The 18876-nt window shown below is 28.5% G+C and overlaps 2 protein-coding genes across 4 annotated transcripts; both read right to left on the bottom strand.

The window, feature by feature from the left end:
• Window positions 1-10404: 10404 nt before the first annotated feature.
• LOC114942961 (very long chain fatty acid elongase 7) lies at window positions 10405-14243 on the bottom strand. 3 transcript variants are annotated; one of them, XM_029318469.2, is made up of 7 exons: window positions 14096-14243; window positions 13208-13256; window positions 12693-12883; window positions 12351-12431; window positions 11916-12078; window positions 11605-11744; window positions 10405-10702 (listed from the first exon to the last, which is right to left on the bottom strand). In XM_029318469.2, exons 1-7 carry the CDS (start codon window positions 14153-14155, stop codon window positions 10538-10540), a joined length of 849 nt encoding a protein of 282 aa, XP_029174302.1. In that variant the 5' UTR covers window positions 14156-14243; the 3' UTR covers window positions 10405-10537. The 3 variants fall into 3 exon arrangements, with proteins under 3 accessions (XP_029174302.1, XP_029174303.1, XP_029174305.1); XM_029318470.2 differs by lacking the exon at window positions 14096-14243 and adding an exon at window positions 13335-13544; XM_029318472.2 differs by lacking the exon at window positions 14096-14243 and adding an exon at window positions 13351-13544.
• Window positions 14244-17660: 3417 nt separating this feature from the next.
• On the bottom strand, window positions 17661-18669 carry Uxt (Uxt prefoldin-like subunit). The gene is made up of 2 exons (XM_085482090.1): window positions 18529-18669; window positions 17661-18307 (listed from the first exon to the last, which is right to left on the bottom strand). The coding sequence occupies exon 2, from the start codon at window positions 18293-18295 to the stop codon at window positions 17855-17857; it is 441 nt and encodes a 146-aa protein (XP_085338216.1). The 5' UTR covers window positions 18296-18307; window positions 18529-18669; the 3' UTR covers window positions 17661-17854.
• Window positions 18670-18876: the final 207 nt, after the last annotated feature.

Below are 18876 nucleotides of genomic sequence, written 5' to 3'. Positions count from 1 at the left end.
TTTTTAATTTTATTTAGATTATAATTTATAATGTTTCTCCGAGCAGTATGAAAATTGTAATATAATATAAAAAAATATAATATACAATAACATATTGATTATTCATATGTATATTTTATTATATATATATATATATATATATATATAATAATAATAATAATAATAATAATTGTTTAATTATTCAAAATACTCTGCAATATATTATGATTTTTATGCAATTTTTTAAAATAAATTCATTTCGATTAAACACTACTATTTATATTTAATTTCTCATATAGATAAAAATAAAGGCAAAAAATATTAAATTTCTCTTAGAGATACATTGTAATATGAATCGAACCCAAATGTTATAATAAAGAGAACTCCTTTTGACAAGAACCTTTGTAAAAGATTCGATAGCAATATAATATGTGTGAGTTCATCACTACTATAATATATTTACCAACATATTCTTAGATATGAAGACATTTTTCCACAACGTTATTGATTAAACAAATAATTGATTACAATGTATTATATAAATGCAAATTGATATAGAGATTGAAAGAAAAATGCACTAAAATATATAACAAATTTATATTTTAAATAATATATAAGTAAACAAACATTTTTTAAAAAATATTTAAATTTTTTAAAAATAAATTTGAAGTTAATTTTTAATGTATTTATTAAATATTTTATTTTTTTATCTAATTATATTTTCTATTATTTCTATTATTTTTTTATAAAATAATTTAATTTATAACTTGATTTAGAAGATAGAAATAAAATCTCTTCTAATTAATTATTTAAAAGAATTAAATTGAAAAATAAATTTTAATCTTAAATTATTATATTTATGAAATATTATAATATTAAATGTAATATCTCAAAATTTATATAATATATGAATTATAAATTATCCAATATAGTATATAAAGTATTAGAAATTCCTTCTTTTTATTTGTAAATATCTATAATCTCAATTTTTATCTGTATTGTATTTTGCAAATTGTTTAAAAAATGATTTCATTCGAGAGAAATATATTTTCTCTTGGATATATAGAAAATTTAGAAATATAATAATGGCGCAATTTAAGAAACATAATAAAGGCACAATTCTTGCGATATTACATATATCAAATATAAATTTAAATATAAATACTTTTTCCTATATTTTCTTCTATATTTTTTCAATTATAGAAATTAATTTAATAATTTTATATTTATTTTATAAAATTTAATAAATTGAAATATAAAATAAAATAAATTGATTATTGATTAAAATATAAAATTTAATAATAAATTAATACTTTGAAAGATTAAAGTATATAAAAATGAGCAAGATATAATTTTATAAAATATAAAATTACTTAATTTATTTCTATAATTGAAAAAATATAGAAGATTTATATTTAAATTTATATTTAACATTTATACGTAATTATTATAAGAATCTATCTTTATTGTGTTTTTTAATTTGCATGTTTCTAAATTTTCCATATATCCAAGAAAAAATATATTTCTCAAATGCCTTCAAGTGCAAGTTAAACGATGAAATATTATTGTCGCAAATAAAAAAGGCCGCCAATGAAAAAGATTATAAATACCGGTTGCTCTGCCGTTGCTCTCCTCTCCTGAAATATAAAATTATGGAATTAATTTCTATAATTGACAAAAATATAGAAGATAAATTTTTTGAATAATTAAAAAAATTATAGATAAAAATATGTATTAATTATTTTTTACCTCTCTGCTGGTTTGCATCTCCTATCCCGATTCCTCATCGCTGCTCCTTCGTGGCACTTACGTAACACGTATTCGCGAAAACATTATTTATTTACAATATCGCGTGGCACTACAATACGACGCGCGATACTTTGCACGGCACTCCCGAATAGTCGAAGTTAATTGCAATCGCGCAGCACACTCTATACGGCACTTCCGATATATTATACTCGCATGCATATATAATTTAATTGTATATATCGCGACTGAGAACTAATGCGAAAATTACGAATTGATGAAACTATGATTCGCACGACATTCGTGATGTCTCGCAAATGGGCGAACGAGGATCACGAACGGAGGAAATTCGAGAGTCGCGTCTAACTTCGCGCGCTGCCCGCCACCATGACGATGCTGCACCTGTTGCTCCTAACTATACTTTTATGCATCTTCCTCCTGTAACAAAGTAATACACGCTTGCGTTAAAAGGCAAATTTCTACTTTATATTATATCATGCGTGAAAATAAGTATACAAATTCAAGAGCAGGAATCAGATTTAATTCCACAGATAATTATCTACGTGCAATAAAATATCCGAAAATATACGGTATCATTGCTTTGTCGACCACACACACGCGATATATTTTCCTATCGAATAAATCTCGCGAAATACGTGTTTCGACATATCATCGATATGAACGCCAAATCTGTTATCCATATAATTAGCACATCTTGAGTTGTATTAATTATATATACTTACTAATTACACGCCTCATCACGCCGCTCTCGATCCGTCCCGTGTCCGTTCCGCCAAAACTTCTAAAGCGGTAACTTCTCACAGTACTCACAGTACATGAGTCAAATTCAGACGCGAAATCTGTAGAGATACACATATATTAATTACACATAATTAAAATTCAATTCGACGCACAATACATTCTAAATGCATAAATTTGGCAAAAAAACTTATTTGTTATTAATTTGTTATTAATTACTGAATTATTTTATTTGTTATTAATTATTGATATATTACGAATTTCTAGGTATGACACATTCTGTCCTCCGCGCTTGCTGTACGTCGTAAAACATAAAAGGTATTGTAATGTTTATTTTATTACTGCTACGAAATATATATAACGCAATATATAAAAGAAACATGTTACATATGGTATTCTCTTCGTATACATTAATTTTGATAAACAGATTATTATCGTGTATATATATATATACATTTCACGTACGTTTCATTCTGCATTCAACTTCTTACAGTCGCTCAAGATAAAAAATCATTGATGTTACGAAATGATAAAAAATTTATTCATGCTGTTTAACGATATTCAAAACGCTATACTGTACGATTATCTCGATCTGAAAAATTGTCACGCGTACGCACCGTCAAAGTATATATTAAACCGATCCACCAGAACGGCTAGACGATATATATTTCATGGTAGTGGTTAGATAGTAATAAAATGCTATCTGGCTTCCACTTCGAGTCACTTAACGTTCTCGAAAACATTTAAAGTCCTTAGAAGCGCGAACTATCCGCGTTATAAAATACTACCTCGCCACCTTCGCCGCAGCTACTTATTATAACGACATTATTCTCGCTCCCCCTCATTAACTATACCATCAACGATACTTCCTACTCCTTCCTTCCTCTTTCCCCGTGCTTTCGCAGTCAACGATACCGTCAAGATAAGTAGATGTACTTTTTTCTACCTTTTTTCCCCGTCCCTTCTCCTTCTCTGTTCTTCTTCTCAGCACGACGATCGTGACTGAATTAATTTCGGTTCGATACGCGTAGTAGGTCGTAATCCATTTATCTCGAGGACGAGTTGTTACGCCGTAACTTCTTGCCCTTAGCAATGTCCTTAGCAGGAAACAGGGCATTATCATTTGCGCGGATATCAGATCCCTGTCTTTGCATAAAGCGTGAGTGATAATAGCAATATTGAGCGATATACAATAATTAAACAGATAAGATTATCCAGCGCTCGTCTCATAAAAAATCGATTATTCGAATTTATGTGTCTAAGAATGGATAGGTATCTGATTTTTCTTTATAAAAAAAATTATATAAACAATTCGTATAAAAGAATAAATAATCTTCTTTATTTTTTATATAGCACAAGTAGGTTATTATATCTTTCTTTTAAAGTGGAAGAAAATAAAACATAGTCTTTCAATTCAGAACTTTAAGCAAATCTTAATTTTTATATGTGATCGTAATTAATCGTGTTTTCGTGAGTGCTACAAGTAAAAGAATAGCGAAGGAAAGATGATCAACAACAATAAAAGAGGAAGAAGAGGTCCAGGGAGGCATCGGGCAACAGCGGAGCAACCGTGAGGTGAATAAAAATTTGAATCATTTAATATACTTGAATTTTATGAAATTAATTGTTTATTTATATTAATGAATCGTTTTTGTTATTGTAATATAATATGCATACAATGCATTTTATATTTTATTTTAAAACATTAAATAAATTATTTACAAAAGCTAATATTTTTTAAACATAAACAGATACATATACATATATTTTTTGTGGAATTGCATTGTATTCAAAATTTTTTAATTATTTTATTATTTATGTACAAATATTTGATTTTTACTTATATTATAATAGTTTACTCTTTAAGAAAAATTTTTTTCTTAAAAAACATTTTTTGTGTAACATTTTCTTTGTATTAGTATTTATTTTAATAAATAAAGATGAACTTCTCTATTAAAAATAGAAATTCAATAAACAGTTTAATTAATATTTGACATAATTATTATTTTTCAAAATAATAATTATTTTAAATACATTTAAAATTTTATTAATATTCGTATTTTGCAGATCAAATATGTGCACTACAACTCCGCTACTGCGCATCATACCGGTGAATCTTAATTTATTCTTTAATGAACTAATTTTCCCAAAAAATATTTTAAAATTTTTAATTGGGAAATTAACGCTTTATTAATTTTTAAAAGTATATAGAAAAATTAATAATCTTCACGTAATAAAATAGAAATAACTGAATTAAAGCATTTATTACATAAATAATCATAGTAATATAGCAAAAATTTAATAATGAAACACACATATCACTCGCTATATATTTACATATATGCAAAGCAAATATGGTAATTTGTTATTTATTGCCATTCAACTGCAAGAAAGTATACGCAAAAAAAGATTACGCTTTTCTAAAACTTCTCTAGGTTTTATAAAATTACGTGAAGCTACTAAATCTAGTTCCTTTAGTCAAGAGGTAGCAAGGCACTAAACAAAAAGTTAGTATCCATTTTTTATACAAGTCAGTAAATTGCCCCAGCGAAGTTTAACTACAGCTTTAGTTAAGATAAAAACTTTGAATCTAAAGGGAGGAGCCTCTGAAGTGATCGAACATTTCTTGCGGATTCGAGCTGTTACTTTACTGAATTTTGTTGATGCATATTCACGAATCAATATATATGCATATATGTATAAATTACTTATGTGTAAAGAAAGTTTTATAAATGTTCTTTTACTTCAAGCTTGGCACAATGTAACATTAGCATTTAATCTTATTCAAAGAAAAATTAGCAATTTCTCTAAAAATAATGCTACTTATACTAATTACATAGATATATTTAATAATTGTTTTATTAAATGTTATTCTCATACGAATCTGCACGAATCCCACGATTCATAAATTTTTTCTATGCTTTCCTGAGATTTGTCTAGCCACATGCAACCACTCTCGTTTCAACTGAAAGTCTTAAATCCTGCGCGACACAGAATTTCATCGATATTCTCTAATAAATTCGAATGGGCTGCTCGAGATCCCCAATCCTAGTTGTAAATATTCAAAGTTTTTATTCCAATCAGTTTTTCTCTCCCATCTTCTTGCTCTCACTCTCTAGAATTTCTACCTCTAACCCTCAGTTTCATTCTAACACGGCCGCATCGCGAAAAGAAGGAACAATCGAAGTTTTACTCGGGATGGATTTTCGGACGGAAAAAGAAACTTCCTATCTCAATATTCGCGAGAAGGCTGCGCTGCCTGAAATCGAAATTCTTGATCGACTGTTGTGGTAAATTTTGACGGTATCTCTCGTAAGCAGTCCAATGATTTATATCCCGAAGTAAATCATCTTTTTACGCTTGCTTTTCAAATTACAACGAGCTCTTCGTCATTTAAAATATAAAATCGCAACGGGAAGAAAATAAGCCGACGTGCAAACACGATTTTTTTTTAGCATTTTATTTTCCATTCTCAGTTTGCGCAATGTGTTCCTCGCCTCATCTACCTCACGTTCATTAATCTTCGCCGGCTTTCGGCGGTATGTCTCGCATCCTGACATTTTAGTTAAAAAGTTATGACTGCAACGCGGGATGCAGAGAAAAGATTTTTATACATTTTTTTTCAATAATCGACAATAATCGTTGCTAAGAAAACGCAAAAGAAAATATCTTCATAAATAACGCAGTAATTAATAGCAACTCATTACAAAACTATATAAAGATTTTTAAACCATGGGAATAAATTAGAGCTTACAGAAATGACGCTAATTAATTTTCTGAAAAAATGTGTTCTAGAGTGGAATTTTTTAATAATAGCAGCTTAGGGTAGCGTAAACTATAAGGAGTATGATTGTCCATGCCGTTTATAAATGCAGACGCTTATTTTCATTGTGCAATCGTATATTGGCACGCAAGCCATGCGGCGGACGCGTGTGCTTCCGACGACGTGCAAAGAGGTAGAGGAAATTAAATTAAATTTAAATTAAGTTCAATTAATTAAGCCGCTTTCCCCGTGGGAACTGCGCTTCTGCGCTCGCTCGTTGTCCCTGAAATTCACCTCCTCCGAAAGGGCTGTCTGAGAGGGTAGTGATCCTTGTCTGGCGCCGGATACGGAACTAATCTCTTTTAAATTAGTATTAAATTCTAAACGGTCCCGAGTCCGTACGCGATGTTATTAAATTCCGCTGCGGTGCCACGTGTTGCCGTGAAATTTTCTCGCTCTCCGAGCGAGTCGGCATGGGCCCGATGTTTTACACCGATCATAAATACGGTGAACTCCTCTATTACGTTCCGGCGGCACGGCGTTACGATTTCCGCAATATACGGTATAATCTTTCATCTACGAAATTGTCTCGACAAGATTTAAAGACCGCTTCGAAACATCTGTGGATTTTTAATGATATACGATTAATAATGTCATATTTATTCATCCCCGGCTAATATAACATGCTCGAATAGTAAAAATGAATAATTTAAAGTTATCACTTGTTTATGGTATTTGAAATAAGCATCGTACTATAGCTGCAATAAATTGAAGCAAATTGGATTGAACATACAAAAAACTAATTACTTTCTTTCGCAAGCGTATTTGTTTGATATAATAGCAAATTAAGGACAAGATCGATGCGACCTAGTGTTAGTTTGGTTGTCACTATTTTTCTAAACTTGCGCTTCGCTACAACTTGATCCAAAATCGCGCACGTCGAATCGTAAATCAATGCTATAAGTCACTGACACCAAAAGAAATATACGTTAACAGACAATTGGAGCGAGGTTTCAATCCCGATTGTCGTGCCAAAGAGACTACCCGCCCTAGTCTGTACATTGCCGTCCAAATAGGTACTACACACACACACATACACAATTATGTAGTATATATATATATATATATATATATATATATGTACTTTGGTATTTAAGCAACCAATTACAAGCGATCGTAACAGAGGATCGTAATATGGGAGCGGCGACTGTATGCCGAGCAGAGTGCTACCTTATAAATTTTACAGAATTGGCTGCACCACCGTCACGAGGCAGAGGAGGTAATAATGACACCGGGTGCAGTATTAAAATTTTCCAAAAATAAAGTACTACCGTATATTATGCGCCGCGATATTACCATATGCGTTTTGCCATACGCACGCTAACTACGGTGAATATCACAATGCAATATCTCTATTTTCAAGCCAAACGATTTAAAAGTAGAGAACATAAAATTATATTAAGATATAATTGTAGCTACGTATTAATTTATTATGGAAATTACATATCTCTCGGCAATGTAAAAGAATATTTTAGCCGTAAAAGTATCTTGTATATAAAGAATTTTCCCTGGTACTTTACAAGAGAGTCATATTTTAAAATTTGTATATATACTCAACATTTATAAATATGCATAAAATGTTATATACCATAACATCTATTGCAAAATGTTACAGTGCAACCAAATTATTTATACACGCAATTCTCCATCTACGAAGATTCTTATCTCTTTGTTTTCAAGCACATTCTAATGTGCTCGAAAGTTTCCTTTTAGTTTAAAACAAACGCAATTGTACCTTCGAAGTTTCCTTTCTCGAAATAGTCGCAAACGATGTTCTTCTCTCGCTCTAATAGAACGCATCTACCTACGTCGCACAGCTTGAAACTTGCAAAATATTCTCTAAAAGTTGTGGCTGTGCACCACTTCGAGGTCACGTTCCTAGCTAGAGACTGGCTGAAAAATGAATCTTCTCCATAGTGAAGTGAGATAGGTGCCGAGACAGTCATATATTTCATACAAGAGAATCTACCTTTAGTTTGACTTTTTTTAGTTGGATTGCATACCAACTATTATACACCGATATATAAAAGCTGCTGTCGTTCCATATTTCACGACGATGAATTAAAAGTTGATGTAGCCACTGCAAAATTATTAATTAATTATTGAGCCGAATAACGCGACTATTAAATATTACGCGATCTGTTAAATATTACGTACTGTTCAAAAATTCAATACTAACGAATACTTTATTGCAATTATAAGATGAATCGTCATATACATTATCTTTTTATAAATTTTTATTTCTTGTTTCATCACAATGATTAGAATGACGTATTAAATATAGATAGAAGTATAATATCGTTATAATGCTGAAAAATTGAACGATCAAACTTTTTTGACTAAATAAACGTTCAACATAATTGCGTTAAAACGGTGATGAAATTTTAACTTCAATAATCCATCCTTCTTGTACTTTCTCTCCCTTTCTTTCGTATACCAAACCAAAGTACACAACCCTCGGTCCCTTATACTCGAAATAAATAAATCATCGCGCCGCTTCAATATGTTCAGCAACGATTACTCACGCTGAATAAATAAATGATAAGCAGTGATTATTATGTTAAAGAGCAATTTGTAAACGCTTGTTAAGTAATAAAAAAAGATAATTAATTCTCAACTGTGCTCGGATGTAATAATAATCTATAATTTGCCATAATAACGAATGAAACATTCCTATAAGGAAAAGACAATATAAAGCCGTTGTGTCAAATTGTATGAAATAAAAAGAGCAAAATAATATGCGGTAATACACATAATATATTAAGGATACATGGAACTATTACATGAAAAGGATTAACCTATCGTGTATATGGCAAGAGCCTATAAAGGGAAGGACGTGCTATGCAGAAAGGGGTCGCCGCTTGAAGCACGAGATAAATACAGGCGACGTTAATAAAGTCTTATCGGCGTGAGGCCATGCGTGTCGACTTAAAGCCATGGACGCACTAATCCACTATGCTAATGTCAGTCGGCCGGGAAAACAGTCGAGTAAGGTAATACAATTTTCCCGGACACACGCGTATCTGTATAGAACACAACATGTATGTATATATTATACTCAACCATGTGTGGGGAAAAGCACGAAGGTTGCACGGGATACTTTCGACCAGGGAAAAAGCTATGCGCGCTCAAATATCGGAGCTTTCACGACTTACGGAAAATAATCATGTAAAGAAAGTTTAAGCAACTGTTCACAGAAATGGTAACAGAAATTGAAGTTTTCCCAAGTATCATTTTATTATTATACTTCGATAGCTTTCCGAAATATCTTTTTATTTTCAATGGCAAAGACTCTTATGATGTAAGAAAGAACGAGAACAGAGAAAAAAAAACAAATAACTTCCACTATACGTATTACCGCATATTATATTTACGATACTGACAGGACGTGATCTGGAACATTGTATAATGCAAAGCAAATCAGAAAGGAGAAAAGGATTCGACGGCAAGATAGCCTTGCGAATAAAATCCGAGCTGACGTAACGCGAAAACATTACGAGCAACGTAACATATCTCATCTCATCTCATATGACTGATGTGGGTTCTTTATGTATGCCTTTCTTAAATCTTTCTCTTTTGAGATGCTAGATGAACAATATTTGATTCTATTCTCATGTCTTGTTTTGTTTGATTTTATGATAATTATATAATAAGTAATAAAATGATAAAATTTTTTTAATAAAAGGATTATAAATTATGTTATTGCATGAAAAATAAATATCATAGTCTGTAATTAGATTATGACAGCAATACAATTTCAAAGTACATTGGCAAATATATGCAAATAAAATTAATATTCACAAATTAAAATTATATTTTTTAAAGATATTTTTTATTACAAAATATAATAATGCTGATTATCATTTATACGTATAGCAGAGTGAAAAATTATGATTAATAACATTTTAATGAATATAATAAACACACATACTATAAATAAAAAAATTTTACGTATCCTATAATTTATAATAACAATTTACGTAACTTCTAAAATTTTGCAAATTCTCAATTAATTTGTCTGATTTGTTATTATTACTAATAATTAAAAATTTATATTTTTATAGTATTTATTAAACTTACTGTAAATTAAAAGAATATTTAAGAGAGTGACTTTATTCATTTATTTATAATATATGTATAATATTTATTCTCAAATTTCATGCGCGAATATATTGAATTGATGTTCATGCTTTTTGGCTAATCATAACGTTGTCATCAGACATTACTCATTTACTCAATTTTTTTTTTCAAGTACGATTTCCTATAAAAGTCTAAGAACATAGAAGCTATGATAACAATTTGAGATATGTAAATGCATGCTAATGGTTTCCTCGTTGGCTCGCAGGATGGTAGAAACGCTTGGAACGTATGGATCATCATGATAACAAATTGGATCTGAAATAAAAAATATTGAATCAATTTTCATTGTAATAAATGCGCAGAGGCACATATAATTTTTTTAAATAATATATTGTATAGAGTCAAATATTTAATAGTAGATATTATTTTAATATGATTTTTAATATATAATGATTCTCTTCTCGTCCTAACCATTTTATATTTAGTTAAAAATGTGTCAAAGCAAAATATATTAATGAAATTTCCAAAAGAAATGCAAATAAATATTTGCTACGAATCATGTAAAAATAACAAGGACACATAATATTTATATAGTGTATGTTTGACAGCTTTATATACATATACATATATATATATATATATATATATATATATATTGTGATATATATATATATATATATATATATATATCACATGTAAAAAAAAAAAGCATTTTGCCCTCGTCCAACCTCTGACAGGAATTCTAGAGCGCAAAAACTCCGCACAAAATTAAACAACTACGTAACCCGATAAATCGTTCCGTCGATATCGCCGGAAATAAAAATTCTCTGGTAACGGATTATTTAATTAAAAACGGTACCACGAGCCTTCGTCCACCCATTTCACCCCGCCCCTCGCTGTTACGCTCAAATGCAAACCGAATTGGGATTCGACGAGAACACGTGTGATTCTGCAAGCAGCGCTTACGGAGCTTTTCAATCCCTCGTGAAAAGCCAGTTATCAAGTTATGGGAGCACTGTAACCACAATGAAGTTCGCATGTATGAACATATCACGCAAAACGCGCTATTTCATATGCCCGCCCATGAATCCGGAGTACATTGTAAAACTATTAAAAATTGGACGTAAAAACCTAATTACTTTGAACAATTGATGGCTAAAAATTTGTTAGAACGCCATAATATAGCAAATATAAATTGTCATAAAATCATTACGTACCAATTGCAAAAGTGTCATATATTTCTTCCAAGGGGTGATTATCTTCTGCATTTTGGGCCCCAAACAAGCACAGAAATAATACGTATACATGAATACGTGTACTACACAATTGGGCAAAAAAACAAAAGTCCACATGCCACCTATATAAATATTATTTTATCTATAATCACTACCAGATTGTAACGTTATTATAAATGAAAAAAGTATATATAATATATACCATCTTTTTATTCAATTAAAATATGAATAAAGCACTGACTCAATTTTCTTTCAAAAATATATTATTTTATTTATTGCTATGTAATGCTTACCAGGTGCATATTTACAAGCTATCCACACCGAAGAAACAGTTATTGTGTGATGATATACGTGAAGAAATGACGTTTGATTATATTTTTTCCTGGCGATAAAAATCACAGTATCTGCAAGCTCAATGATTTTTAAAATTACCATCCACCATATCCATTCAGCCATCTATAAATAATAAAAATTTATATTCACGCACACGTACACACATAGATACACAAACACACATTGTTTTCATAAAGAAAATTTCTATATTAAATACTTTTACATTAAATTCAAATTTGAAAAAATAAACTTTATATATGTTAAAATTCCTGAAGTTCTTGTAAACATATTTTAAATATTTTAATTTTATTTTAAATATTTTTAAATAAATCTCGAAAAATAAGAAATGTATCATATTTAATTTTATTATAAATTTTAATCAAAGTATTACTTACTCTAAGTGACATGGGATTATTGGAAATTACAAAAGGCTCACATCCCAAGGAAAGATGTGTTGTATAACCCGATGTAAGTATCTAAAAAACAAAAAATAATATTACAACAAATAAATACAATCTATTAGATGCAATTTTAAATCTAAAAATATAAATAGAAAGTAAACTGAAACATTACAAGTAAAACTATTTACTACATATACTATACACACGCACGCACGCATAAACACCCGTTGTCCACTCAACCGCATACACACACACACACACACACACACACACACACACAACACACACACATACACATACATACATGCATAGATATTTTGACAAATTAATACTTACACCATAAAATGAAACAAGATTTGCAATTGCAATAGAAATATTGTAACAAATCATAGTCTTTTTAAGCGTGTAAGGTTTTCTGTTCTTCATATAACGTGGTCCAAAGTAAAGCACAAAAGATAAATAAGTGAGTAAAATTAATATTATCCCAAATGGATTTGACATAAACAGCCAATCAGAAACTCTGGGATCTGTAAAATTCGGAAAAAATTCAAAAGTTACAAAACAAAATACTTTGCGCGTACTTAACACATTTAAATATAAAAACAGATTGTAATGATATTGCGACGCAATGCGTACAAAAATTGTAAACATTATACAATTCCAAAAGAAAGAAATTAAAAACATTATCACACATTTAATAACAAAAAGAGTCTCTCATTATAAGAGACTCTCAAAGAAATAAACTATATTTTTTATATAATATTATTATTGCTTACATATTTATTTATTTTCATCCATTATAATATATTTCTCATGTATCTCTATCCAATAAATTCATTCATCTAACTTACCCGAAATTTCGTCGATGAGATAGTGATAAGTGTTCATGATTTCCATATTCTAAAAATAAACAATGCAAACAAGACAAATTAATTTGTAGCCGCACATCTTCGATAAGTATGATTAATATTAACGAACCTACTAATGTTATTACCTACTAATCAAAGTAACAAAAAAGTAACAAAATTAAATCGGAATTTACTTTGATAATAAAATAAAGTTTATTTAAAAATTGATTTCGAACTCTTGGACCACAATAATCGAGGCGAAAATTATACATCTATTCGATATAAGTATGTTCATTCGCGAAAGTTTCTACAATTTATACACTTTAAGTCAACTGAAGAAATATTGAATATCCGATGTTTTTTATCCGGCTATTATCCGCGAGCGATAACAAATGAAATAATTATATAGTTAGATATTCAAACGTATTCTAGAGATAATACAAAAAATTAACAAGGTCGAACGAAACATTTTTTCTCGCATCCAAATATTCATGAAGTTGACATTAAGAATCTAATTTAATGGAAATATGTACTGTGTTCTTGAATATTTCACCTACCTCGTTAATCGGATAGGTTAATCTAATAATCGTATAATTAAAAATTAACATCGTCACTGTAAACGTTGGACAAAAGACCGCGACAAATAATAACTTATTTAAAAACAATAAGATAAAACAAGCAATTGCATAATTCTCTAATATACATTTATTGGTAATTATCTTAATGCAATTATAGATTAACCTAAAATTAGAATTCTATATACTCGAAAATATTTACGTAAATTTTATAGAGAATATTTTACATAGAAAGATGTGTTACGAACAATGTGAACTAATAAAACAAAATAAACACATATTAACAATGAAATAACAATTAAAATACAATACATACCTTTAAAAAAAGATTTGGCAGATTCTTCTCACATTGTGACTCCAATTTTTCTGCCGACATTTAAGAAACACTTGTATAATCAATATTCGTGTTAACAACTCTCCGCGTCGGTAACCTATTGTGCTTTACATTCATCCGCAGGCCAAGAACCCTTAATAGGGGTTCGGCTTAAAATGCAGGGTTGTAATAAACATACAAAGTGCCCTGTAAAGAGTCCATTACCAAATACGACAAAACATACATCAAGTAAGAAAAATACTTAATAAAAATTATTTAATAAAAAATATTATTAGGTCTCTTTTTCAGATATATTAACAATACAACTTTAGAATTCATGGTTTTCAATATTATAAATAACTTTTTTGATATTTGAATTTTATATAGATAGATATGATACCATTACTAAAATATCAAGAGAGAACATTATTGCAAATCAAAAAAAATCTTTAAACTATATAACAAACATTATTTTATTTTCATTGGCATTTATCATTCTATTATACAACAAAAATAAATTACATTTAATAACATTTCGTATATTATATTTATTAAATAATATCGATTGACGTAAATTTAATGAAATTAACGATTAAAGACATATAACAATATTAGTATTGAAAAATATATTTTTGGCACGCAAAAATTATTATATTCAATAAATATCAAAATTATGTATACAGCCATGGCGAATAATTATATTCCGGGTAGTATAAATGTATGGCTTCTTCGTAGTTATTTAAATATGGATTATACTCGACTTCGTATACCCGTACTTTTTAACATCACGATCTGAGTCTCGAATTCATCTTTTATTTTAATATTAGAATCTTATTGCCCTCCTCCTAATCAGATCATTCAGCTACTACATTTTGCATAATTCAGCCGGACAAATTGATTTCCGTGTCTAGACTTCGTTATTTCTTTTTCTCTTCTTCTCTTTCTCTTGCAGAAATCAAAATGCAAGTAGGAGCTGGCTGCATTTTTTTCTACAAACAATTTACTTTTGAAATTTATTTGAAAACAGAGTTAGAAAGACATGATGTATGTACTATATTTACTTATTATTAAATATATAGAATACAATATTAGAACATATAATATACATTTGTTACACATCGTTTCATAATATTAAAAAAAAACTTAAAGCACCAGAAATCATAAAATAATTTAATGCAAAAAATATTTAATGCAATAAATATGCATGTAGCACAAATTAAAATACACTAAAACAGAATCAGAATTTCAAGATATATATATTAAAATACCTGACAACGCGCGCGCGGAAAGACTGCTAAAAAGCCGTGTCTAAATTATATAATTTTCCAACTTTTAAAATATGTAACTAATATCTTGTTCATCTATATATTTTTAGATTTTAAATAATAAATCGACAGAAGCTGGTTTTATATTGTGATTCAAAATTTCATTACCCAGACAGTACCAAGCCCAAAATTAGCGCATAAGATATCATTAAATAATCTTTAAGACAGCTTTAAGAAATCTTATGATATGATATCCAAAAGATATCTTAAACATATTTTAAAGATATCTTATGCGCCGATTTTGGATTTGGTGATGTCTGGGTTAATAATAAGTTTATATCTTCTCTAGTGTTTCTGAATAAGTAATTCTTTAATTTAATTCTGTTTCTTTTATTTATCTTTTTTAACGAAAAAGGTAGATATGTATAATAAATTATAGATAACAATTAATGATTATTAATAGCAACTTAAATTGTTATATAATATAAAAATAATATATAATAAACAATTTTTTTGACGCCATCTACGTATTTCAAAAGCAATATTATTAAATATATTTGTGCACATACAAGATTTACTATCTGCCACTAATGCAAGGATATTTAGAATTTACTAACTGATAGTATATAAATAATTTCTTCGAAAGAATTAGTCATCGTGCGATGAAAATGAAGATATTATATATTATCAACTGATGATATTTTCGATGAACTATATCCATGTGCTTTATTTATGGACAGAAGCTTATGTAGGATTTAAACAGAAAATGTTCCTATAATTAAATTTAAATTAATCTTCTAAAATATAAATTATTGGATAATTTGTATTATTATATATGTTTATTATTAATGAACTTTATATATACATATAATTTTATAATATAATCTAATAATTATTAAACTATAAAATTAATAAATATTAATTATATTTATGTACTAGCTAGATTATATATTTATCTTCATAGAATTTGGCAATTTTATCAATCACATACACAATCAAGCAATAAATAAAAAAAAAACTTTTTAAAATATTAGTTTTTAAACTAACAGATGTAATAATTCAAAATTAAATTAAATACCGAAATAAAATTAGAATGAATTTTTTTAGAAACTTTGTGTCTTTTTGCAAAATCTTAAAGAATTAATAAGTGATTATGTGAATGAATATTCTTTATGCCTAATAGAAGAGCGGATAATATATGCGCAAGTACACTAGTAAACACTTGAAACATATCATGCAAGCCTCAAACTCTTATATGCAATATAGCACAGCATCAGCTTAAGTCACAAAGTACAAGATGCATGAAGGGAGAATAGGGAAAAAATGCTAGGAAGACTACTTTTGCATATATTTGCATAAGTGGCTGCATCTAAAATTTGATAAGGGTAATGAAAGAAGCACTTTTCAAACATCTTATCTTGGCTAAAGACATGATTAAGACACTAAAAAGTGCTTCACAAAATGTGTTAGATGTTAAATATTTTACTATTATGTATATATTGTGTCACATTATTTTTGCATTAGCACATTATAAAAAACAAATTTTTTTTTGGAAGTGAGATATTTAAACGAACTAACAGTTATAAAGTTTTTTAAAAAATAATGTGAAATCAGCATAAAAAAATTTAAAAGTAAGCCGAACAATTACGTAAGATTTTATAAATTGTGACCGATTATTAATTGACTTGATTGTACGCAGTGCATACCGTTATTAACCATTGCGCGCAAAGAAACGAAGAAATTTCACGGGAAGCATTTTATAACTTAAGAGGGATCTCTACACAAAAGGATTCATGGACGAAACATCAGATATGACACATTGCGACACGTGACACATTTTTAACATTATTAATTCGATAGGATATTAATGTAATATAATAGCGGTTAAGATATGACTTGATAATTTATGTAACACTAAAGACGACTGCGTGCAGTCGAAACGTCTAATTCTTTTATGTAAAATTTTGTAAATTTACGGTTTTGTCCAAGTCGGTTGATATTTTTTCGGTTTAACAATGCTTGCAGAATATATTAAATAAATTTCTGATTCTAACATTCTATTTAATGCTCGTTATGCTGGCCTCTTTTACTATATTAAATTTTTTTTCTCTTTTTCTCTATATATCCTTTGTTAGTACAGATTAAAATTAAACAATATCTTACATAATGTATTTTTTCTCCTTTTTATATTAAAAATAAGATTATGTCCAAATTTTGAAAAATGAAATATAGATATATGTAAAAATATTTCTTATTATATACAATATTTTAATATATATCATATACATTAAAATATTAATAGATTCTTTAAATTAAAATTAATATATATTGATGCAAAAATTCAGGTAATACATATAAGTTTATATTAGTTTTACAAAATTTATTGCCATTGCAGCTTCAACACACATATACTATAATATTTTCTTATATCTATTTATGAATAAAAAATTTTGTTTATCTTTATATTAAGTTATCTTTTCATTACAAATGATTTTTATTAATCATTTTCTTTAATTCCTTGCAAATCTCTAATGACAATAAGGGTTAACTTAATGTGAGCATTAGTTCTTGCAACTGCTTTTCGTAAATGAGCAATCTGTTCCTCAAGCAGTTTAATCCTTATATTTATAACAATTAAAGCTTCTTCCAAATTAAATTCGACGTAATGTCCTAAACCAACGTCTAATAAAATCTTTGAAGCGTCTGGCACATGAGCTTGAATAAAAAAATTATTTCCTATATCAACTTTGGTCTTGAAGCCTGTTTTTTCGACATTTGTATTCTGAAACGTAGTTATCACTGATTTCAATTGTAGAAATTCGGCAACGTCAGCATTTTTAGCATCGAGTTTTTCAGCCAGTTTTGCAAGATCGGCTTTTAATACATCATTCACAAATGTCTCAAATTGCAAAATCTTCTGTTGAGTTTGCAGATCCATTACACCTTCGTTCTGAAAAATAAGAAAAACGAGATATCAAAAGAGATCATATTATTCGATGTAAAACATTATGCAAATAATTAAATTAGACGTCAAACATATGTTTAGTCAAAAAAAATCATAAAATCAGTAAAAATCATCTAGTTTTCAGGTTATGTCACACATTACAATATCACACATGCATATAACATTTATACTTTGTCCTGTACAATAGCGATACTCATGTCACTCACATTGTTAACTTAGAATAAAGTATGTAAAAGCCAAAGAAATCATATTATAAAATCTTTCTGATAAATATAACTATAATTTTTTTAAGCTATATTCTTAGCGTGTAGCAACTGTTTACAGCGTGTATAGTATAACATCATGCGACATCTTGACCTGGCAGAACTAGCAACAAGCTTTAAAGACTGGAGCAACAGCTGCTAAGAAAGGTCTCTATAATATGTATTAATTCGGCATCATCGAATTTCAACAAATTATACAATAAAATTAATATGATTAAAATGTATAACTTACATATACCACAACTTTATATAAAATATAATTTATGTTTTACATTCACGCGGTCAAATACA

Source organism: Nylanderia fulva, unplaced genomic scaffold (genome assembly GCF_048542155.1).
Source record: "Nylanderia fulva isolate GAGA-0341 unplaced genomic scaffold, ASM4854215v1 Scaffold2, whole genome shotgun sequence".
Taxonomy (NCBI): domain Eukaryota; kingdom Metazoa; phylum Arthropoda; class Insecta; order Hymenoptera; family Formicidae; genus Nylanderia; species Nylanderia fulva.
The sequence above is the reverse complement of the archived record's forward strand: the minus strand, read 5'-3'. Positions and strand labels throughout refer to the sequence as shown.